Here is a 24,988-nt window from a genome sequence, read left to right on the forward strand (position 1 = left end):
TGTATATACATATTTCAGAAGCAATATAAAAAAAATACTAACCAACGATGGTCATTTTTTGTGGGGTAAAATTGCCCACGTGCAGTAATATTTTGTCTACGAAACAGTGACCCCATCTATTAAAAACAGTAATTTGATATGTCTACAAACAAATCTATTTTTAGGCAGTTGATGCTGAGTTCATCCTGCACTGTTCTTGAAGCTTCACTTACTTTCTGTTTCATTTCGTTTGATCATGCCTTGGCATTCAGCTAAAATAGTCTCTTTAAAAGATGTCACCAGGGCATTGACGCAGCACTCCATTAGCTGAAATATATTAAACACAGAATTAGCTCATGTAGCCATCTGAACATCAAAGTCTGATCTGTCTCAAGTCTGCCATGACAAAATCTAGCCTGCTAACAATTATGCTCTATAAAATAATCAGTTTACTCACTGATTCATAAAATTATGTGTAGTTTGAATAAAATCTATACAGGAACAGTATTTCTTCAGCACATGTAGGTTACTAAATATAGTAAACTCTTCCAAACTAGCAATGAACCTAATATTTGTCACCTCTTTTCTCTCAAGGGAGCCACCACTTTTGGAACACCAACTACCCTACTTATTTTCCAAGTATGCATCCAAGAGCTAAGAATAGTTCTCATTCCAGCATACCCCATTTGGACCAGGCTGGTGGGCTTGAACAAGACGTTATGGCTAGATCTAGAACAGAAACTGCTTGTACATGTCAGGACCACCTCTCTTCTGTCAGCCTCTTTATATGAGTTACAATTTATAGCTGTGCAAAATTAATGATTTACAGCTTAACAGAAGACATACAACTCATTATGATCCACTAAAAAAAAAAAAAAGTCAGATTTAAAGGGTATTTATTTAAAAATAACCTGTTTCCCAAACTAAGTTCAACATAGACAATTATGAACTATTTATTGCAGTTAAATCTTCCTTCAGGATCTGAAATGTATAAAAGATTGCTCAAGGGGGAAAAGAGGAAGTAAAAAAAAGAAAAAACATCCTTTATAATGAAATGGCCATATTTCAGCCTAAGAGGAAATCTAGAACATTTTTTAAATGAGCACTGAGAAACCCTTTACTAACAGATTGGCCAAACATACCTGACTCTAAATGATAAAATAAAAATCAACCTGCATAAGAACTTGCCCCTCAATCCGAACTTATGATCTACATTTACTATTAAAACATCTGTAGAATTTGAAAATTGCCAGATTTGAAAGTAATACAGATTTTTTTCAAGAAATAAATGTCATGGATGATTAACAAACATAAAATCAACAGTTTCATATCAATCTACTGCTACCAAATAACACTGTAACATACAAATAAAAACTGCAATGTAATAATATTATACAAATATAAAATACATCCGTTTTTCTATACATTATACTTACTGCTTCTACAGAGTTACATTCACGTCTTGTTTCTAAATATCGTAGTGCTCTTTTCTCTTCTTCTTTTAGTTTAGCATCTGCCTGTGCAAAAGTAGAACAGCAATCATTTTAAGTACTAACACTTTCAAAACAAAGTTACAACAGAATTTTTACTTACATATTTCATATAGTTCTGTACACCATTTTGTTGTAAATAAGAAGGAGCTTGTGTTCTATAAAATCTCTCTGTTGAATCCAAATATGCCTTTTCAAAGTTATCCCGATATATCTGAAGTTTATCTTCAGGATTAGAACAAAGGTTAACTGCAAAGAGAAAGTCCAAACTTACTCTCAAGTCTTGGAAACTTAGGTGGCTAATAATAAGCAAATCTCTCTCATTAAAGCGAGTCTTGTATTAAAAGGTTGCATTGAACAATTTGAAGTATCCTATAAATGCACTCTGATCCCTAAATGTAACCAAAATTGTCCAGTCTTTGCTCCAAAAACATTTAGATTAACTATAGGGAACTGGAAAGAACTGCATACTTATCACCAACATTTGACACATTCAAACACGGTAACCAGAAATACACATAAAACTGTGAAATTGCAAAGAAAAAAAAGCAGCTCAGCATAATGCCCAGGAAAGTGAAAACTACTCCACCTGAGCAAACAGTTTTTCTTACACACTGTTCTTAGAATCCAAATGTATTCATTTTAGACTTTTTTCTTTTGCATTGGGTTTTTTCTGTTCTACAAAAATGGAGACAGTGAGCTTAGTGCAAAGCACTGCAGTATTTAGAATAAAGTTTCTAAATTCCTCTCAACTGTTAACAGAGAAATTAGAAAAATGAAGTCCTTAAACGGAATACGCTTTAAAAAAAAAAAATTAGAATTGGACATATATAAAGCCATCGAAGAGAGTATTATCCACAAGTTTAATTCAACAGGCTGCAAAGCTTTGAAGCAGCAGGCAATGGTGAAATGTCATAGAAGTTTCAGATACACAGATCTGTTTTGCAAAGAAGACTGAAACTCTTAGATGCAGCTTGTTTATCGTTTCTTCTCCAAACTGCCTGAAGAATCAGAAACAGTACAAAAAGGAGCACAGTTATATCTGCAACCCTAAAAGGTCAAAAAGTAGTTTGGTCTTTGAAGACATTGATTTTGCAGTAACTGATACATAGCCAAATCACTTAGAAGTTAAAGATTTTAAGCAGAATTTAATTGGTATTCCAAATTAACAACAAAAAAATCAATACAAAATGCTGAGATAATCATTCCAACCCTATTGCCACAACTGTCAACTCTGTATGATGAAAATTCATTTACTAAAATGAGGAGGCAACAGAGATCAGTCTGTGTGAGACATACCATATGATTCTCGAACTCCAATAACAAGCTGAGAGTCAAAAGCTTCTCCTAGTCTTTCAGCATGAACTAGCTTCATTGCACTGTCCTGAAGTCTATTTTTTATATTTGAAAATATGGATTCATTCCACGTATCTAGCATGAGCTGCGTATCAGGAAGAAAAAAAAAAATCAGAAAGGTACACACAGACCTAAGTTTGTGCAAAAGAAACAAGACACCAGAAACAGAAATCAAGGAATTTATAATATATTTTTCAGGTTATATACAGTTCAGCTACCTTAGAACTTGATCTTGCTCTGAACTTGTTACAGAATTAACATTGAGCTTACATTCTAACCTTACTTTATGTAACTGGTCAGCTAGGGGTATCAGTCTTTGATTCATGTATTAATTCCATAATTCTGTATTATTTCTACAGTTCTCAGTAATCAGTCAAGTAACTTCTCCAGCAATGCAATGTGTCAGGAGTTGCAATATCAGGGGGCACCTTTGAGCCAAACATCCAAATATAATTGGCTATTTAGCAGGTTCAGCCTTAACCAAAACCAAAACCTCAGTTAACACCACAGTTATGTAAAGAAAGACACTGATGGTTCTGGACTGCATCTAAAAAACTCCAAACCTCATCTAAGCACTGCAAAGTTTTAAAATTAGTTATGGAGGCCTCTAACAAAATCCTCATCACTCAAAGGGTCCCTTCGTAAACCATTGTGTGATTTTTTTAAAAATTGTTTTTTGGTCATTGCTACTGACAATGCTGCGAATGTATTGAATTACATCTGATCACCAGACCCAACATGCTGCAGCTGAGCAACACGAAAAGCTCACTAGCAGGCCATACTTATGTCCAACTAAGCTCCCCCAGTTGTTCAGGAGTAAATACTCAAAGCATGCTACATGTTTGTTAAAAATCCTCATTTGCTTTAGAATTCAAGTTACTGTGGTATTTCTTTTTTCCCTTAAGACACTGGATCTGGCTCTTTCTATATGCCATTGAATACCTACCGAAATTATGCCACAGCTTAAAAACTAATTTTTATTTTTTCTATCCAACTCATGCCATTTCATTGCTTTAGAAGGAAGTTCAAATTTACAGTATCTTCAAACTTGACAGTAACTGCTATGAATGTAAACATGCCAATTGTCAGTGGAAAGCAGGTTGGAATCATACAATTTACCAGTTCAAACTTTAACTCATGACTGTGAATAAGCTTACTAAAGACAAGTTTAGGGTGAGTTGACACAGTTGTACGACAAAGTTAATAGTAAAGATTAGATGGTCTCGTTCCATTCTTGCTTTGTGCGTTTTAGATTTTAACACAGCAAGCACCAAATAAAAGTCAGATATCCTTTCAAGAGAATTAAGTTTACCATCCTTTATTCTTAGCTTCTCCATAAGGGAGAGTCCATGGGATTTTCTTTATGTGTTTGATACGAAATAGTAAAAAGATCATATTCACAAGATTCTAGATGTCCAAGCTTTTCACTGATAAGACCACCAGTTTGGGGGAAAAAGGCAAAAATAGGAGATCAATAGCCATATTTAACTTGAGATGACAGTATTTAACTGGTCATTTATAAAATGCAGCGATGTGCCCCAGTTAAGATCTTGGCCTAGGGAGATAAACTAAGAGTAAGAAAACTACTCACTTGTGAGTAGCAAGTGTACTTGTATATACAAGTATCGAAACAGCAGATGAATTTACAACTGTCTCCGACCCCAGGATTCAAGCCATAATTAAAAAAAAACCAACCAACCAACCAACACCAAACAAACCCAAAGCCCAACAAAAAAAGTACTTTAATCACCTGAACAAAACTGTTAATAGCCAAAGCAAAACTGAATAAAGAGTAAAATTATGGTGGAGAGAAAAAAAAGTTGCAGGGTTGTTCTGACCCTCACACTGAAGTGATGCATCATATTACACAATTGGTGCAATTTCAACTTCAGTTACAGAATCCCTTCTGTGCTATTACTGTAGGCAGAAGGGTGCAACAAAACTCTTAATACCTATCACTTACCTTTCGAACAATACTGTCTTCTACATTAGACTTCTTGTTGCTGCCCTGCTTGCCCATTAAAGTAATCTCTAATTGACAAAATGGCTTGGGCAAAATATCACACTGTGTGAAAAACTTTCGCCACTCCACTATATATGCTTTTAGTAAAGCTGTATCATCTTGATGACTCAGCACTCTCTGGAGGAGGAGGGGAGAAGACATAATTTATAAACAATTTTCTGCACAAAAAACAGACTGACTTTACTTACACTGAAAATAACTCCCCATATAATATTAAAATATACAGATATATCACAGTAAGAAAGTCTACATATTTAAGTGCCATTTAGTTAAGTACTTACCAACCCATAGCATATGGAGTATTTCTAAAGGGTAAAGAAAGGTTAACAGCAAACAAGCAGTCAGTACGTTTAAGGTTTCCAAATGCACTTTTTTTTTTTTTCTTTTAAGCTATCTGCAAGCCCAAAAGATCAAAACCTTTGGTCCAGACACATGTACTGGTACAACCCTACCTAAAAATAAATCAATCTGTAAGGACCATGTTATATTCTATACAGTGAAAAGTTTAATTCAATGGCATCTACTAACCTTTCATTAGACCCAGACAGCTAGTTAACATGTCTATTTTATTAATGCCTGGAAACTACAACTACACTGTACAACAGCTATCATAGTGCCTAAAAAGAGGCCCTTTAAACACCAGCCAATGCAGACCATATCGAAGGCCTCAGTTTAGCAAAGCACTTATGCATGTAAGGAAGCTAGCTGGTGGAACTTAAAACCCAACATTTATATGTCTGGTTATACAAAGACCTATATAAAAAACTATTTTCCTTTAGGCAAAGCCTTAGTGGTGTAAATCTCTTCACTAAAGAAATGTTTTATAGACTTTCATTTTTTCCTTTCCAGACCACTGTTAGGGGATTTTTTTTTTTTTTTAATCCCACAAGCACCCCGTCTTTTAAATCCCTTATTACAGAAAACACCTTTTGCTGTGCATTTTACAAATACAAAAATTTCCTTTGAATCTACTGATGATTTCAGTTGTTTGGGGGAAAGGCCACAAAACTGTACAGCTAAGCTTGCTGAGTCCATAGGATGGATATTTCTAGTATGCCATACATATGGCTTATTTTAAAGCCATTCATGAATGCATCAGCATAGTGCTGAAGCTAGAGAAACATTTTTTTTTCCCCAGACATTTTTTCTTACAGAAAATTTTGCCTCAATAAGTTTTCAAGTGGAAGAAGATTCCATAAGTACTGTTGGATACACGAAAATAATGCTCTGTTTTGGTTTTTTTAATATAACACAAAAATCACTGCCCACCCCAGTTTCAGGACTGTGAAAAAACAATGAGCCAAGGCAAATGCTCAAGGCTTCTTTCTGTCAACAGAACTTCACATGGCAATTATGATCTCCAGAACATCACAGAATTTGACACAAAAAAACTGCAATGCATTTAGATCTAATGAAAGTCAGAAATACTTGGTTATTCTTCTAACAGTACAAATAGAAGTTATAAAACATTAAGAACTTACTGCTTGTGCCTGTTTAATAAAATCAAGGATGTCTTCCTTCAGAGCCTGATGGATTTTTGCTGGACCTTTATCATCCCACAAACAAACTGCGTGTACATCTCTAGAAAACAATTTATCCAGCTTTTAGTAACAGCTACTCAAAAGTTTAATGGTGTAATGTATGAGGCTAAAATGGTCATAATTTAAGTACATCTAAGAAATTAATACACTTATCTATCACTGTCAAACAATACATGGTTAGATCCCAGGGACAGATGCAAGAAAACATGTTTGGAGAAGAGACTGAAGCTGTAAGAAAGTCTTGGAAGCAAGTAACAGCAACCTATCTAGGAAAAGGCTATGGTCAGGAAGGAGATGTAGAAGCCAATTCTGCTTTCCGTATCTATTCAATAATCCTTATGGCATTAAGGACAATTTTTGAAGCTTTTCTTTGGCAAAGACAGACATCACTTGCCAACAGAAGCATTACTATGCAGCCCATATTCTAAAATATTCTTACTAACATGCAGCCTTCACTCAGAGTTTCACAAATCCAAGCATGACCTTGTGCTACAAAGGAAAGAGACCTTCGTTGTGGGAATCTGAGCTCAGGGGCATCAGGTAATTTAAAATACATTTTAATTAGTTTAGTAAGATCACTTAAACGTTTCATGACAGTGGTAGCGTACTGCATCGCAAAGCAAAATTCTACTAATGAGTTTTAATCAACATTCAAATAAATTCCCATTTTTCCTGACAGCCCAGCAAGTGTAACTTAATTCCTATTTTCTTTCCATACTATAGACTAAATAAAGCAAGTTACACACCCACTATACATCATATATAACGTGGCCTAGCAAGTCTTTTTCTGACTCATTACCTTCCTCTGGTTCTCCTTCCTCTTTCCAATAAGGCCACATCTTTGCAGGAAAGCAACTATATAATCTAAAGGTATGACTTTGTTCCTATTAAACCAATGCAGTTATTTCAATACAAATGCATCTTTTTTTAGTTTAACTGAAAAGCCAAACCTTTCAAAGTATAAGTTCCTCTGACACAGATCAAAGATGCTGGCCCAGGATTTACAGAGGTCTGCCTAACTTGTGAAGCTTATGGCAACTTTCACATGCAGAAAAGGTGTTACTGTATTGAAAAGGCAACTGTTTCCTGACAGCAGTGAAAAAAGCAATACTGGATAATTACACTCAAAGGGCAGGTAGAGCAAAAATATGAACCTAGAAGAGCAGGATCCCTTACTTCAACATCCTTAATTTAGCCATAAAGTTACTTAAGTTTTAGTCAATAATTCGGCTACAATAATAAATAGAAAATTTCAATACCAATGCAGAATTACTGAAGTAGTTATTAAAAATGAAAGCAATGACTCAGCACTCAATTTGTGTCTTAATTATACCATGCTTCTGGCAACTACTATAACCATGACATCATAAGATATTAAAACTCATTACACGATAAACTACCTTTCCTTTTGGTTGGCAGAAAAGAGTGACAGGTGCAGTAAGATGGGTGTAAAAAGAATCACCGCACCATTCTCATAAAAAAGAGCAATAAAGATACAGACTGTAACGACTGCTTTTGAATAAAAAACACTTTTGTGACAGTTTTTAAAAAGCAGAAAGAGAGACTGCAGAATTAAGCTACAACTATATTTGAGGGAAAATAACTACGTTGAGACAAAGATTATTTTAGATATGCTTTGTTTTAACTCACTTCCATATTATGTTGGCAAAGGTCACACGGTGTATTTTAAGAAAAAAATCATCACCTAACAGGAACCAACTTCTGGCTTTTTGGAAGGAAGAAAAATGGCAGGGTTTTTAGAAAGTACAATAATGTAAACGCTGTCTGAAAAATATTATATATATTATTCTTAATACAATATTCAAATTATACCAGTTAAACTGCAATATCCCGTTATTTCAGTAGCATTCTTAAGTTATATTAGAAGGCATTCAAACCACAATAATGTAACACTCAGCAAACCGCCTTTAAACGAACTCACTGCAAAGCAGTCAACTACATTTTCTCTCTAATTCTAGTGAAAGTTTTGTGTCCAGGTGCAAAACTTATTTACTATGATCAGCTGAAGTCAAAAGCTATGCTGTTCTTGCTCCATCCTATTTGCAAAGATCTGAATCTCAGCAAAACTCTACTTTTATAGTGATGAAGGCACCTACCACTTAATAAAACTTAAAACTGGTATTGTTTTTCTGTGTGTTCCCACACAGTCCATGTTGTATGTGACTTCTGTATCAGAAATAGCACCGTAACTCTACTCCCCTTATGCAAAAGGATGTAAGATACTAAAAAATTACTTACGAAAACAGATCAAACCATTGCTGTTTTGTGACAGACTCCTGACGAAGAAGTTTCAGAACGATAGGGCGCATGAAATCCCATTTGTCTTCAAACTGAAGTGAACCTTTATTCTAAAAGGAACAAAAAAATTATTGTTAATAAATCCATTTCTTAAAGTTCTCTTTAATGATTGCAGTTTCTATGGTTAATGTAAAAATCATAGTAAAAATACTTCCTTCTCAGAGGTGTCTCTTACAAGCTAGCATTAGAGCTACAACACCCCAGTAAACATTATTTTAAAAAGTGTCAGAGCTATTAGTTGTTTCTTAGAGAAGTAGATTGCCAACTTCTTCCTTTATTCACTGTATCAGCTACAACACAAGTTCTAGCAAGTGTTCTTTACCTGTTAATGGAGTTATACATGGACAACATGAACGGTACTTGGTCCACTTCGTTGCCCCAACCCAGATATATGCAATGAAAGTCACGAGGCAGAGTTGCAAACCCATGTTGAATAAATTACCGCTACCAAAATGGCAGACAGGAACCAGGAGTAGTACCTGTGTGATGCTGCCATGTACCTTTTTTTTCTCCACTGTGCACTTGGCATCAGCAGCAAAGAGGGAGGAAGGAAGTAGAGTAATGTAGGAGCTGTTGTATCACAGACTCCCTTCCTGTGGGTTAACTGGCCATAGGCAGTTTGACAGCCAAGACTAAAGTTGGTGCAGATAAAAATGATTTACACTGTGCTGAAAAAAATCTAATCCCATGTGAATTTTTTTCAAACTTGTGATACAAATTAAGAGGAAAGCTAAAGAAACAAAGTGCTCCCATATCACTCTGATTAGTCTGAAAAAAATCTCACTATAGTATACAGGCTGACTTCCATTACTAAAAAAACCAAACAAAACTTTAAGAGAAAAACAACAGTTCTATTGGATATGTTGCATTCTCATTTGGTTATGGTTCCATATTTTAAAAATAAAAACCTGCAATTAAAATTAACTGACTGAGAGTTCTGTGGCAAAAAGACTACTGGGTTATCTGCAGTGTTATGTCCCAATGCACTGCTCACTTTTGAACAGATCACTGCCTTGTCTACTAATACTACATTTGACACAATTCACTTCAAATACAGCAAATAATACAATCTAACTACTTGAAATTCTGACAAGTGCACTGTTCCGCCACTAAAATCTCCCCAGATAAACAAGCACAAGCAGCACACCACATTCTCTCAATCATCTCCTCCTGATTAATTTCTACGTGGAAATTTACAATTAAATCTGTTATTTAGTATTCAGAATAAGCAGAGTTTGGAAACGATATCCCCTGCTCCTCTTAAGTAAGTGCAAAGACATCTCATCTTCAAGTTATAAAGATGCAACAGGCATTACATTAACTATTTTTACAGCAAGAGCACTTGGAGGCCTCACAGCGTTTCAGACCAATAGGTACTGAACATGGGTCTCATGGAAGCCTCTCCTGTCCAATGGAGTTTAGAATTTTTTCAGCATTAAAAAAAAAAGGAAGAGAAATTGTTTTCCAATTCAGAAAGACAGCTTTGCCTGTTCTCTTTCACTGTAAAGAAAAAAAAAAACCTGAATGCATCACCTCTGAAAAATCATCAACTACGTTTCCCCTACATAGAGCTAGCTTTACAACTATTCCCTAAACTTTGATGAGATGTTCTAATCTTTCCTAAACCTGTGAAAACAATTAGTTTCTACTTTCAGATATTTTTGTTCCCAGTCCCTCTTTGCAGGATAATGAACTTGAAAGACCAGCTGCTGAAAATTAGAAGTTCCAGAAAAGGCATTATAAAATTATAAACCCAACTCCCTCAACATTTTCCTTTGGAGTGAAACTTCAGAGCAGAGCTCCTAAGTTTTCTGGAAGAGGTAAAAAGCCTGTTCTGCAATTCTGCAGACATGCAGTTCAGCCCTTTGATGAAAACAGCTGAAGATAAAAACTGAACACTCTTGTTGCGAATAAAACTAATTTAACTGTAAAACATGTCAGGAGGGGAACTGCAAACCCTAGTGTTTTATGATTTAGATTGTGATTGCCTAGTTCATGCTAAGAAGCACACAAAAAACTCCATTTCAGCTGTAAAAACTGCACATCCATTTGTAACAAACATGCACCTACTTAAAAATAATTTGCCAAAGAAAGCTTAGTAGAAAATGGTATTATGGAAGTTTAGAACTTTGCTATACATAGGAGTGAAATGGTTGTGGTTTTTTCTAACACCTCCTCCTTTATTCCTAAATTAAGTAGAAGAAGAAATAAAATTAATAGATTAAAAATCCCGCTCAACTAAACTATTCTTTAATTTCAATAAACAATTCAACATCTTATAGGTAGATTCAGACTTCTATGACAATTAATCTTACGCTCTTGAACTGAAATTACGAGAAAGGGTGCATAATACCACCACTGTGCATCATTCACATTCATTAATTCTACCCATATTAGTGCATGAGAAAAACGAATTTTATAGAAGGAGATCAAACAGTGGCAATTCTTAGTTGTTACCAAAGTCACACATATACCAGTGACTCAGACAACATGAGGAACCCATTTCCCACTTAGTTGAGCCACCCACAAACCTATGCAATTTCTGAGCAACATTTCCTGGGTAACTTTCCTTAGCTTGTTGCCTCAAACCACCATTCCCAAGGGAAGGTAAGCAGGAAGGTAAGTCATGTCTTTGACAAAATAAAGTTACTCCACTTATCGAGTCTTCTCTGAAAACATGGATTACAATTGATACCCACACCCTGGCTAAGCAACCATTCCAGCTGTTTAAAATTCAAGGCTTTGAAAAATAACTCCACTTACAAAATATTTCATGTTTCAAAAGTCACTTCACTAAAATTGCTCACAGAGATTTACAGTTCCATTTTAACACTAAACTTCACTTGAAATATAAACTACTTCACACATTATACTAAAATATATACAACTTTACTCTTCAAACTTACTTTTTTCCTGTTCTTCACTTCTATGCATAAGCACCTAAACACAGTATTTTAGGAAGCAGGTAAAAAACCTCCCAGACTATGTTGGTAGATATTATGTAGAATTAGTACAATGATGCAAGTGGGATTGTTCCACTAACCAGTTTTTCTGATCTGGGTGTAACACAAAATTCCTCTCCTTAACTGTAAATTTAAGAGGAGTGCAGCAGAAGTGGGAACAGAGTATATGAGCCTAAATAAACGTGGAATATAAAAAGGTAAGGCAATAACAAGACCTCTCTGCTACTGTCCCTGAGAGCATTGACATGGTTGTTTGGACGTTCAGCTTTCTTTACTATTACTCTATATGTATCAGGCCACATACAAATTCAGCCCTCATCTCTGCCAGCTTCTCTAACCAGTACTATAAAAAAGCAGTATCCTCTACATCTTATTGTACATCTCATTTACATATGAGTAACATCCTCACCTTTACTACTTCACCGTTTTCATATATAAATTAAGGCTAGTTCAGAGAGGCGTGAAGTAGGAAATACAAGGTCCTGGACTGAAATAAGCACTGTGTTTTATGGTGAAACTAATCTTAAATCACAAAGATAGAGCATTCTTTCTTTTTATCTATAGCTGTTTTCAGCAAAGGACTGTTCTCCAGAATTGCAGAACAAGCTTTTTACCTTTTCCAGAAAATTTACGAGCTCCACTCTGAAGTTTCACTCCAAAGGAAAACTTTCAGGAACTCGGGTTTACTTATTTTTGAAATTTTAAAAATTCATGTCTCCGATTAATCTCTGCTACCAGCAGCTCTAAAAATCATTGTAATGACTGTAGCGAAGTTACTACACAAAGCAGAAAAGTATCCACAGGGAAAGCTTTGCTATGTTACTAACTAGGGTTCAACATTCCAGATATTCTTAAGGATATCCTAAGAAATAGACAGGAAGAAACAGACAAACTTAAAGTGCATATTTCCAGATCTGTAAGTTGAAGAATTCAAAAACTTCAGATATGTTTCCAGTTGTCAGTGGCAGAGGCATGAGATTACAAAAAAAAAAGTTGAAAGCAGTGCAAAGGTAAAAAATGTTACTCATTTCACTTAAGTATGGAAAATCTGCTGCTTTCTTTGCTTCTTCTCTCCTAACACCAGGCTCAAGCTGCAGTTCATCCTGCAAGGACAGACTCTTGCATTTGCTGACGGCTCCATTAAAGCTTTACAGAAGCATCAAGATCTGCTTGCATGAATACAACTCCAGGTTTCCTTTGTGCTGCAGTAAAATGAGGTGCTTTCTGTTCCAGAAACTGCAGGAACCCTCATGTAGCTTCACATCACATGAGTGAATTGTTTTAGACTATCTTGTCACTGCAAAGGGAGCAGGTTGCAAGTCCAACACAGCCCCTGAAATAAAGCACCCCACGTTAAAAGTGCCAGAGTCACATGTACGTGGAGAGAAAAAACTCTAGGGAACTCACATAGTAATGGTTCAGTCACCTACAGGAAAGCCACGGTCTCAGTGTGGGAGAGCAGCTCTCCTACAGGTAGGGTATGTGCTAGCTTACCACGTAAAGGCTAGCTCCTATGAAGTACTTCAGTATTTTCATCACACTACAATTTGTTGTATCTCAACAGGATTCAACATATGATTGGTCATTCTGATTTTGCATTTAAAGAAGACTCTCTGAAATTATGCTTCTCACTAAAAAAAATAATTTACAATTAGGAAAGTTACGCACTACTGGAGTTTAAAAGATGCCTTTTAAAATTATGACAGCCAGTCAGATTTGGATTCAGCTAGTATCCATTCCTAGAACAAAAAAAGAATATTTCACTTCATTTTCTCAACTATGTAGAAAGCCAAACAAAGATGGGGGAAAACCAAAGAAAACACTTAGTTCTTGTTTATCCTAGCAAAAACAAGACCTGTCTAAACCAAACTTACATTTGCTTATGCAGGCTTATTTAGAAAAGATATGGAAAAACCTTACAGAATTTTATACCTCTCCTTTCTTACCCAGGGTTTTTTTTACTGTGCTGAGAAACTAGGTTTTTCTTCCCTAAACATTAAAGCAGAAGTACATTTCACAGCCTCAAACAGCATGAGGCACTGCCAATCAACACTAACCTGGAATCAAGTTTGTTTCTCTGAGAGCACTCTGATGAGCAGAGCTGGGGAACAAAAAAACCTTATCTACTTCCAATTCTTACATTGGTTTATTGTGTCATTATAAACAAAGTCAAATCACTGTATAATCTTTCCCTTTGTAATGCCAGACTCACACTTTATAGTCTTTAGAAAACTCACTAAGTTGTAGTGCTTAAAAACACTTCAAGTGAGCAGAAAGGCCTATTTTAGAATAGGTGTCTCTAGCATTTTTCCTAAAACACACTGTGCATATAAATCTTGTTGTCAATGTAAAATAATGATTCAAAGGACAGTTGCAAAAACTTAACTAGTCAACTCAAAGGCTTCAGTTCAGCGAGAGTCATCTTGCAGAATCAAGGCTTCTGACTCTATTTTCACTTACTGTACACCTATTCTTCTTTCAAAACAGCTGAAGTAGAATGCTGACAAATCTCACAGGCCTACGTTTCTTTTTTCTACTATACAATTGAATGTCTTGTCAAAAAACGCATCGGCCCTTCCAGAAATCCTTAAACATACAGAAAAGAGATGGACTACAACATTAACAAGTAGATAAAACTGTCTGAGCCCTGCTCTAAAACCACGCTCTTCCACAAAAAACACATTTCTTCTTATGGGATATTATTTTTGTCACCAGTGTTCTTAGATTCTTCAATTTTCGATTTTTATTTAAGTCTTATCTGCTAAAAAAAATCTAACTACCCACTTTGGCATAAAAAAATACAGAGACATGAATTAAAATTCATTTCAACTACATTTCAAGAAAGATTTAAAAAAAAATCTTTTTAGTACTAAAACCTTTTTTTGGATACCAAGAAGCAACAAGGCTATCAATTATTTCTCATTTCTTCACACTGAATGTCTCAGAGTAATACAACCAGCCATTTCAGGCCAAATCTATGCATCCAAAATAGGTCAGACCGCTAAAATGTTAAGTGGCACTTCTTCAGAACCCCATTTAACTATAACAGAGTGCTAAACACACATATACTTCTATATTTATATATATTATAAGTTGCTAACTGATAAAGTTAAGCAGACAGCCTTCCCAAGGCCTTTCACCCGAACTAAGATGTTCACCATACACTGATGTTCTAGAAGCACTTACTGGAGCAATCAGTAACAGTTGTGTAAAGTAGGCCCGTCTTCCATGTGCTGGCACGGCCTCAAAGGCCAGAGAGAGTCCTTCTCCACACATGCCACAAATATCAGGACAGGCAGTCCTGAGCTCAAATACTGGGCTGTCATACTGAAAACTTCTGTTCAAATCTGCAGCAGCTTCGGGTGGCTGACATCTGTCATCAAACGCCGGGAAAGTGCTTGAAAACATCTGACTACAAAAGCAAAGCTGCTTAATGTAAGCGAAAGGCCTCCAGGAGTTCTTCTTTGCAGAAAAACTGTGCTTAGCAAAAAAGCTGGAATACGGTGGCAACTCAAGTAACGACACCTGCCCACCGCAAAAACATTTTTCAACTCTTTGTTTAACTTAAAACTCATTTTCCGTACACCTCGGTCTTCTTAAATAAACAAAGGGACGACACCGTGCCCTGTCTAACAGCACGACGCAACGCAGTTTCCCAACGACGCGTGTTTGGGAAGGGAGAGCCGGGGGGGAGGGGGGTGCTGGCAGCCCAGGGGCCGCCGGCCGGGCCGGGCCGAGGCCGACAGTCCCGCACCGAGCGCGGGTGCGGCACCGAGGCCGTTCACCTGAGAGAGGGCGGGAGGGCCGCCGGCCCCCCCCCGCGCCTGCAGAGCGGCAACTTCGGGGAGCGGAGCCCGCGGCCTGTCCCCGCCAGCCGCCCGGCCCGGCCCGGCCGCCCCAGCCACCCGCAGGGCCCAGCCGGCGGCGGGGCAGGCCCGGCCGCCGCCGCCTCCCGCCGGGCCCGGCCAGGCCCCGCTCTCACCTTTAAGAGATTAGACGTCGCCATGATCCCCCCCGCGGGGCCTCCCCGGCCGGCGGCGGCGGCGGCGGCAGCGGCTCCTCTCCCCGAGCTCGGCTCGGCTGCCCCCGGCCGCTGCCGCTTTACATGGCCTCGGGCCGCCCGCACGCCCGGCCGGACCCGCGGCGGCGGCAGTAGCAGCGGCCGCAGCGCTGGGCTCCCCTGCCCGGGGGCGAGGCCGGCGCCAGGCTCGGGGCGCTCCGCAGCGCGACCGGCTGGGTCCTCCGCACGCAGCCGCCCCTCAGAGCCTCATGGCGGCGTCCGCCCAGGAGGCGCTCGGCAGCAGCCCCGGCTCCATGGAAGGGGCCGGCCCACATGATGCGGCGCCCAGGAGCCGGCCCCGCCGCCAAGCGCGGGCGCTCGAGCTGCGGGCTCCGCCGGCAGCGCCCCCTGGCGGCCCGCCGCTGCGCCGCGCGGGGCAAGCCCCGCCCCGCCGCGGGGAGGCCTTCGCCCCCCGGCCCCGCGGGGAGCGGCCTGGCGCGGAGCCCGGCCGAGGGGGGCCGGCGGCCGGGCCGCGCCCGGGGCCAGCTGCTGCCCTTCGAGGCCCCGCGGCCCTCCCCGCCCCAGAGGCACCGCCCTGCCAAAGCCCCTCACCAAACCGCACCTTCCTGGTCCCCCACGCCTTCGCCCGGCAAACCCCGCTGAACCTGAGCCATATAAGCATACGGCAACGTGGCTGAATAACGTGGTTTATAAGCAGAGAAATACATTTATTTCTTACTCGGTGGAGGTTGGCGAGCGTGGGGCTCCACCCCAGCTTGCCGTCCCTGCGAGGCCGCAGGTGATGCCCCACTGGCCTCCCGCACCGGCCTCCCGCACCGGCCTCCCACACCCGCCTCCTGCACCGGCCTCCTGCGTGCCTTATGGGGGAAAGCACCGCTTGGTTACCAGCACAAACCCGTCATTTGCAAAGCCAAGTCCCTTCCATGTGTCCAAATCTCTGGCTAAGCCGTCAGTCTTCCTTCCAGTCTTCACAAGTTTTCTATTGAGTAAGAAGTGTTTGGGTTTACATACCTTTTAGGAGGGATTTGGAAACTTTCAGGTTTTATTTACAGAAAACAAAATTTTAAAGCGTTTAGCCTTCATCGAAAACATGTCTTGAAGAAATTTTCAATGAGCTTTTCATACAGGAAACCTGAGCGGTGATGCCATCCACTCAGCCTGGAGGGCTGCACCACCCGCCACTTGGGGACAAGTGTTCCCTGCGTCTTTCCTGGGGTGTAGGGTGAGAGACGTGATTTGGAGATGAATTGGTATTATAGGGACCTTGAAGTGTTTGAAAAGCTGCAATAAGATATTCAACAAATCTGTACACTATAGAAGTTTTGATAATGTTGACTAAATGTGGCCTGCAGTCTTATTAACATAATAAATTAAGATAGCCATATTAAGGCCTTCTCTTAATTGAGAAGTAAAAGGAAGTATTGAATAATTATCTGTTTTGACAAAGTTTCCAGCTCCTGAATGCCTCAATTAGTCTGTATTTTTTTTCTTTGCTTTTACTATGTGTGGTGTATTCTATGCTATATTTGAGTATACAATATTCATTGCACATATAATGCATGCAGTTAGACAGTTGTATGTATAGTATATAGTTATGCAATATAAATCTAACTGTATTATATACTGTCCATTGCATGTATATTCTATAACAGTGCTGAAGTTACAAAGCCTCCAGCAGGGTCAGTGTGTTTGTGCATCAGCCACTCCACTCTGCGTATTATGTTACAGGTATGTAAGCACCAGAGAAGCTGAGATACAGGCAAATGTTCTACAGAGTGTGATATGAAGGCAGTTATTTCTGGGAGCCACTATGCCATGAATTGATTTATCCTCTTTTCCCCCAACACTTTTAAAATGTGATCATTTCCAATTATTTGAGATTTTTTTGTTCTTTTCAATTTCTGTTGCATCTTTTATTTTTTAAATATATGTTTGCTATTAAAGCTACAATTCAGTGACGTTTTTAAACTGCTTCTGAGAAATAATTTAGACACCATTCAGCCGGAAAACAAAATAACTATAGAGAACTTAATCTCAGTTCCCTTTGATGCAAAGCTTAGAATCACAATGCAAATCATTAGAATATTATAACTGCAAATTTTGCTTAACCAGCATTTAAGCTAAATGAAGTTGGGCTGTGTTTTAAAATGCTGTTTTGAAATGGTGGATATCTCTGTATTTGCACTTTTCATGCAAACCTACCAAACATTGCCACAAAAATTTAAGAGTACACAGGACGCAGCAGTATCTGAATATCTTTCATGGTCTTGTATGTTCTAAGTATCCTTAGGTACCTAGTGGCCATTGCTGTTATATTTACGCAGTTGGCCTAGAAGGGTCAGCAATGAAAGTACTGAGTATAGGAGTTATTGCATCCTGCCCAAATGTGCTCTTGTGCAATAGTTGTGACTATGCTAACCAAGGAATAAAGAGAACTTGAACATCTGAGAAGCAGTGAAACAAGGAAACAGTAGTACTTTTTACTGATATTAAAAATAATGAGCATCTTATTTTGCATGGCTTACATAATGACTAATTTTTTTTGTGAAGATCCGTGCATTAATTTACTGGGAAGTAAAGATATCCAGGAGCCTCAAGGTTTTGCGGTATTTCAGTACCACTTCAGGGTGCTTTGCAAGTACACAGTGTTACATAATCTTGTTTTATTTGTTTTAATTCTATTGCAAATTCTGATGTTAATGAAGATATTAATTATTGATTAGTATATGGTACTACATTGGCCTACAGTTTTATATGCTTTGCATGGATTTTAAAAGAGTGAAAGACACTTAATCCCAGAGCTGTCCGTGGGTTCAAAGTGATTTGCAAGCAACAGCTCATTAAGATTTGGATGATCAGTGAAATTAATACCATGCATAATATCTGAGACGTCTCGGAGTGAATTGATTCCAGGCACAAATCTCTTTGCTTTGAATGAGTTGAATCAGAGAGAAATATGTGCTGCTGTGTTCTCTTCTAATGCCCTGAAACACATGGTGCAAAGAAGACGTACATAGTTTCTTCTGATCGTCACTTAGTCCATGATGCAAAAAAGTATTTGATGGTTGTTTAGTCAGTTTTAGACTCCTCTCCAATCAAACTAGATATATTCAGTAGGGATACTAAAACATGTCTTTTTCTTCCATGGGAAAGTCTTGTTTATCACTGCTGTGGACAGTCACAATGACCCTATGCACAAACCATGCCATGGGAGTCTCTGAAGAGAATCCTTTTAAAAGGGCAAGGACACATGGGCACTTACCTGTAGCTGAAAAAAGAAGTATCACCACTTACCACACTTTTCACATGAAACAACTTCTTCTGTGTTTGCTTCTATTTCAACAAGAAAGCAAACACTTTTATTTCAGGTGTTTGCTATCTGGGCTTCACGTCACCCTTTCAGTTAATAACCATAGCATTCCGGAGAAATTGCCTGCATGTGGGAGTAAAGGTTACTGTTGTTTTAAGTTGTTTAAGATTTTGGTATCTTAGCATCACCAGAACCACCTACCCTGGGCATCTCAGGATGGCCTGTTTGTTCTTACGACAACATTGTCCTTTAGCTTAAGTGACTTTTCTCTCTCTGAAGTTTATTCTTCTCTGATGTATTTTTAGACAACAGTGCTATTCCATCACAGTTTCCTTGATGGAAAACTTTGCACTTTTTGCCCTGAGTTACACTGAGGATGACATGGCATGGTGCAGTGACTGTTTGCAGGCAGAACCTGCAGGAGGGTTTTTGTTGAGGCTGAATTCCTCCCGGGACATGGAGAAGCACGTGGCATGCGTTAGGCAAAATGTGGCCATTGTTCCATGCCCAGGCGCAGAGTTGCAGAGAACCGCTGCAGGGAGTTACATCTGATCTAATTTTTCCCCTCCTAGCCTTTTTCAGACAGCTAGAAATTTACTGTTCCGTTCACTCTGTGTAGTCCAGGGAATTATACAGTTGGTCTGTGAAGCATGGTAGAGTGAAAGAGGATACAACATGAAAAATTACAATTAAATGTTCTGCTTTTCTGACACTTGTTCACATATGCAGCTCTTTTTCAGTGCTCAGTAAGCTTTGTCTCTCTTTTGTTTTAAAAGTTTCTCTGAGAATCAGGCTCCCTTTTCCTCAGAGAACTGGGCAGAGAAAAATCCCAGTAAAATTCACAGTGTTACTGTGAATTTCAATGGTCTGACTGATTGGAATTGAGACTTAACATCTTCTAAACTTATGTCCTGGCATAGCTTGCTCTTTTAATGTGTATAACACCAGCTATATGGCAGGGAAATTAGAAAAATTTTCTGCACAGAGGAGGCTTTTTCCTTTGAACAATAAGCAGTAATTGTTTTAAGATATCAAATTAATATAAATTATGACTAAATAGCTAAACTATTTGCTTGGCATTGAAAACTTAACCAAAACGGACAGTTCTCAAAAGTGCTGCAGAGCAGTGCCAGCCCTGCAAGGTTTTTATTACTAAGATTATAAATGAAATATTTTCCATAATTCCTCTCCTCAGTGTTAATACCTTAATAGCGACTACCACTAACATTTTAAACTATTGCCCTGCTCCCTGTCAGACCTTAGTGCCAAATATGGCTTCTGGCAGTCCTTTCCTGCAAAGAAACCAAGAAAGGGAGAAGGTAGAAGCGGAAGAAGCCTGCAACATAGATGTAGTGCCAGCATCGAGTTATACCCAACCATTCTTCTCGAGTGCCTGTCCCACAGGGTTAACCCCTGTTAATCTTTATGGAGCCACTGGAGTTGGGGAGTCAGTAGCCCGTATCTCTGTGCTGACTCTGGGTCCTTGGTGCTTTCATTCATCCTGCAAGTCCCATAACAGTGATGGAAATTTCTTTAGGGTCCTTGAGGGCTTTGGCAGTGGTTAGTCTCACTTCTCCTCCAGCTCTGTGCAGGGATGGAAGAAATGATCTGTGTTTTCCTTTCCATCCCTATCTTGTGCATTAATTTCCCTGGTGATTGAGTTTATTGCTACAGGAGGCTCAGTTTGTCCCTCCACAATTTTCAAAGAGCAGGAAAAGTCAGTTGGCACATAAGCATATTTGAGCCTGCGGCAATGAGGAATCACAGTAACTGAACTATAGCTGAAACTTCAGCTCATTTAACTAAGCATTGATTTTATTTACAATGCATAGAATTTCTTCTTGTTGCTTCTACCCTTACATTTCTGTAGAAGCTCTTTAGCTGCAAGGTGGGCCTTTAGCAGCCTGCAAAGGTAATTAGGATTATCCTTAGTTCAAGCTGCCCTTGTAGCCTGTGAGGCTGCTGAAGGTTGCTGTCAGCTGGTTTACAACACTGCTCCCGTGGAGTAGTAGTCTCTCAGCAGATTACACACTTGAGTGTCCATCCCACAGTAGCTCAGGCCTAGCCTCAAATGTGACTTTCTCTGAGAAATAAGTGAATGAAATACTTTCAAAGATGGTGATCCATTCTATCAGCTTGGCATTGGGATTTTGGATTCCTCAGTTTAAGTGTAAATGAAGATTTACCTACCCCTACATAAAGAGCCTGCTCCTCCCCATTCCTGTCTGGCCTCTGTGGGTGAGGGGCAGTTGCGGGAGGAGATGCCATGCTGTGGTAGTGTTAGCTGCTGAACAACTGTTCCCTGTCTCCTCAGGGCTAAAAAGCCCAGTGTGTATATTATATTTTTGGGTTTTCTGCCATCAAGTTCTTTTCCTGGATGGATTTTACCCATGTGTTTGCTGCTTCAGTGGTTGCTTGTGGGAGCAGCAACTCCATAAAGAAAAACAATTGCTCTGTGGAGTCCTGGGCCTCAGAGCTGACTATTCCATGTCAAAAGTGCTGCTTGGCAAAGTATTTTTGGGTTTGCAGAACCAACTTAGTCTTCTTCACAGGTATGCTACACTCCCACTAATGAAGTATTATGCAAGGCAAATTGTCTTCAGGAACCTGTACAACTTCATAGTCTTTATATTATGCTCAATTGGCATATCTTCCATTGCATTACTGTCATCAGATTTGCACATTCATTGAAATGTGATAAACAATTCTCTGTGCTCAGAAGTAAAATTCAGCTTTTCCACAGCTGTATTCACTTCACAGAGGAAGAAATATTGCTGAGTAAAATGACAACATGTATAGGTAGTGGGTTTTCAGAGCAGAGCCTCACAGAACATAGCACTAAACCCAGACATTGAACTACTACTAGAAATGAGCTGGGAAGTAAGTCCACATGCATTCATGAGATACAGTCATTTTTATTCTCTGAGGATCAGGCAGATGATTTTTTGGTTGAATTCTTCTAGCTTTAAATACACTCAATAATACCTTTATTATCCTTAAGAAACCTAAGCGTCATAGGTGCTACCTCATACAATTAAGTACTAGAGCAAAGGATCATTACACAAATGCTTGGACTTTTTCTTTTTTTAGAAGCTGTTCTGCAGTCCTATCCATTAGGCTTTTTAGAGAGATTTATATTTTACAGATTCCTCCTTAAGAATTTTCATTTCACTCACTTATTTAAAAGATTGTCTTTGGACTCAGAAATGAGCAATGCAAATGTTTGCTATTGACAATTGTGTTTTGATATGTAGTGATTTCTTAAATAGTCCACCATGTTTGTGGTAAGGTTCTGTGCCCATGTAGAGGATAAACCCTCAGCCCTCCTTCTTTCTCTCCAAGGCTGAATAAAGGCTGCTGAGATTGCTGTACCAGCTTCAGGCAAAAGGCAAAGGTGGAGACTTGCAGGAGCTGATGTCATGTGGTGGGGTCTACAGCTGGGGGAAAAGTGCTCTCCCTGGGTGTTAATTATGTAAAAAGAAGGCAATGAACCATGTATTCTATAAAGGAGCTGAAACACAGACTGATGTATCTGAGCATGATGTATCCACTTATCTTTGCTTTAAATTAGGCAACTTGGGTACCCGTAACAGTTTGACTGTGGCAGAAAGGGTCTCAGCACAGAGCAACTGCAGTGTACTCGGGTGCTCAGTCAAGCCTGTATTATTTGCTGTGAGCACATGACAGTCCCTAGCTTGAAGTTAGATTCATAAGTCTATTCCATACCAAAGGCATAAATTAATAATATGAACATACGCTACCTCAAAATTTTTTCGTTGGTTGATTCCTAGGGTGTGTGGCTAGGTTCTGCTTCTTAAATGAGACAGACGCAAGCTAAAGTATCTGAAGAATTAATGTGTAAAATATTTAAATGAGTAGAGGAATATATTTATTCCTGTTTATCAAACTTAAAATAAAAGCAATGAAAGTTTCAACATTTTAGGAGTCCAAAACAATACTTTATATCCATTCATTTGCCAGGCCTGTGAATCCAAATACAAACAGTTTACTGTTTCAAACATTTTTTTCCTTTTCCTAACTGGGATTTACCAAACTTTAATTTACAAAGTTGTTTTCTTAATAAATAATTTCTACATATTAATTTGGCTGCCAAATGAGATTTTTCAAATTTCTGTAATTTCTGTAAATTTAATTCTGGTATCAATATTTGCCCTTCCTGGGGGGAAAAAAAGAAGATACATGCACTGAACTATAATTCATTCTACAGCCTATTCAAGCTGTTACTTATATACTGTACTGCAAAGCATCTGAAAACAAAACAATGTATTCAGCAAATCTATTTATCAGACATTTCTATTAACTGCGAGTGTATAGTTAGAAGGTACAGTAGTGGTTTAATATATCAAGATAGACAATGTTTGAATTTACATGTTAATCTACATTTTTAGGAATTACAAATAAGACAACTATGAGCACAGTACTTCAAAATGCAGTGAACTTCTCTTCTAGTTGCATTGACAATACCAGTTCCTTACACAAGTGAATCTGGTTAAAAGCTCTACTCCCAGTGTAATAAATGTGACACTACAGGTACAACATTGACAGCAGACATCATTAAGGCTCTGTTCTGATGATTGTTTATTTCTCTGTGCATACCTCCCCTCCACTCCCCTCTTCTCCCAGTCCCTTCCCCCCCAACACACCCAATTTTTTTCATACAGAATGAAAAGCTCATTGGCTCCAGAGTATTCAGGAGGAAGAGTTTAAGATAAATGATTTTAACCTGAAAGCAATGAAAGGTTTAATGAAATGTAGATTCATAGTAATAGCAATACCTGGTACTTATAAAGCTGTTTTAATATTTTAATTTTTTTTTTTTTTTTGGTATGGCAGAAGAAACCAGTATCCACATCCCATGGTGCTAAATACTCTGCAACAGATAGCACACAGAGAAGAGACTCCACACTGAAGATCATACAGTCAGACTGGGTCTCAGCAGTCCTTGTGAATTCGAGGAAGAACAATCATCTCTATTTTTGAAATACAGAAGGTGAGGCACAGAAAACGTAAATGCCTTGCTCATAAACACACAGTGAAGCAATGGTAGACTTTGGGTCTGTTGACTCCCCAGCCACCGATGTATTTGTTGGCCCATTCCATCCTCTTAAACAACTAAGAGAAGGTCTTCTGAGATACACAATATGGGCCTATATCATAGGGGAATCAGTGTCAAACATACACAACCTGATTCTGCACTACCTTTTGGCATCTGTAGTTACATTTAATTTTCAAAGAGGGCCTAAAATGCCCTCAAATCAAAATTGATTTGGTGTAAACAACCAGTATACATAATTCGATAGAGAATCAGGCTCAGCAATTACTTTGTTATATGCTGAGACTAGAATTAACTGTTTTAATTGCTAATGAATTAAGGCTGATTCCTGTTTATATTAAGGCCTCTGTATCCTTCCATGACAGTATAACTGTGTCTCAGTGCAAGTGAGACTCATGCTATTGAAAAAATTAACCTTTCAGTTCCATTTGAAGTCAATAATTTTAGTGGCCCTGAATGAATAAAATAACTGGAACTAACCAACCTGTCTCTATACTACAAATTATTTACAAAAAGATTGTAAAAGGACCTAAAACTAACCTGAGGGAAAAACAGTTACATGTTTCTTGAAGAAAAAAGTTAGATTAGATAGACTTGTTGCCTGGTCTTGAAAATGGAGAATTCTAACACGATAACACACCTTTATATGAAGGTTACTGGCTTGATGTTCGGTGGTTATGAGTATGCCCACATAAATTGTAGATGCTTATCAACTCTAGAGATCAAGTCACCTTGTTATACTACTACAATGAAATAGACTTATTTGGTATTTAAGTGCTAGACATATAGGGCATAGTTTGCATAAAGCTAGTGTGTGTTATATTCAGAGGAGTAGGAAGATGACCTCAAGCTCAGTAAAATGCTACATGATCATAGATTTCTTCTATTATTATTGTTATTAAAAGCTATTAT

At 38.6% G+C, this 24,988-nt stretch overlaps 1 protein-coding gene across 1 annotated transcript in view; it reads right to left on the reverse strand.

Moving 5' to 3' along the window:
* CUL5 (cullin 5) overlaps window positions 1–16,025 on the reverse strand; it is a 33,512-nt gene extending 17,487 nt beyond the window's left edge. The window contains exons 1-8 of the mRNA XM_074916096.1: window positions 15,654–16,025; window positions 8,649–8,758; window positions 6,330–6,429; window positions 4,789–4,965; window positions 2,769–2,910; window positions 1,573–1,718; window positions 1,416–1,496; window positions 213–306 (exon numbers count right to left, since the gene is read on the reverse strand). Of these exons, the coding sequence (XP_074772197.1) occupies window positions 213–306; window positions 1,416–1,496; window positions 1,573–1,718; window positions 2,769–2,910; window positions 4,789–4,965; window positions 6,330–6,429; window positions 8,649–8,758; window positions 15,654–15,677 (874 nt within the window). The 5' untranslated portion in view covers window positions 15,678–16,025. The remainder of the gene's footprint in view (window positions 1–212; window positions 307–1,415; window positions 1,497–1,572; window positions 1,719–2,768; window positions 2,911–4,788; window positions 4,966–6,329; window positions 6,430–8,648; window positions 8,759–15,653) is intronic.
* Between the last annotated feature and the right edge of the window lie 8,963 nt (window positions 16,026–24,988).

This window comes from Athene noctua, chromosome 1 (assembly GCF_965140245.1).
Source record: "Athene noctua chromosome 1, bAthNoc1.hap1.1, whole genome shotgun sequence".
NCBI classification, from domain to species: domain Eukaryota; kingdom Metazoa; phylum Chordata; class Aves; order Strigiformes; family Strigidae; genus Athene; species Athene noctua.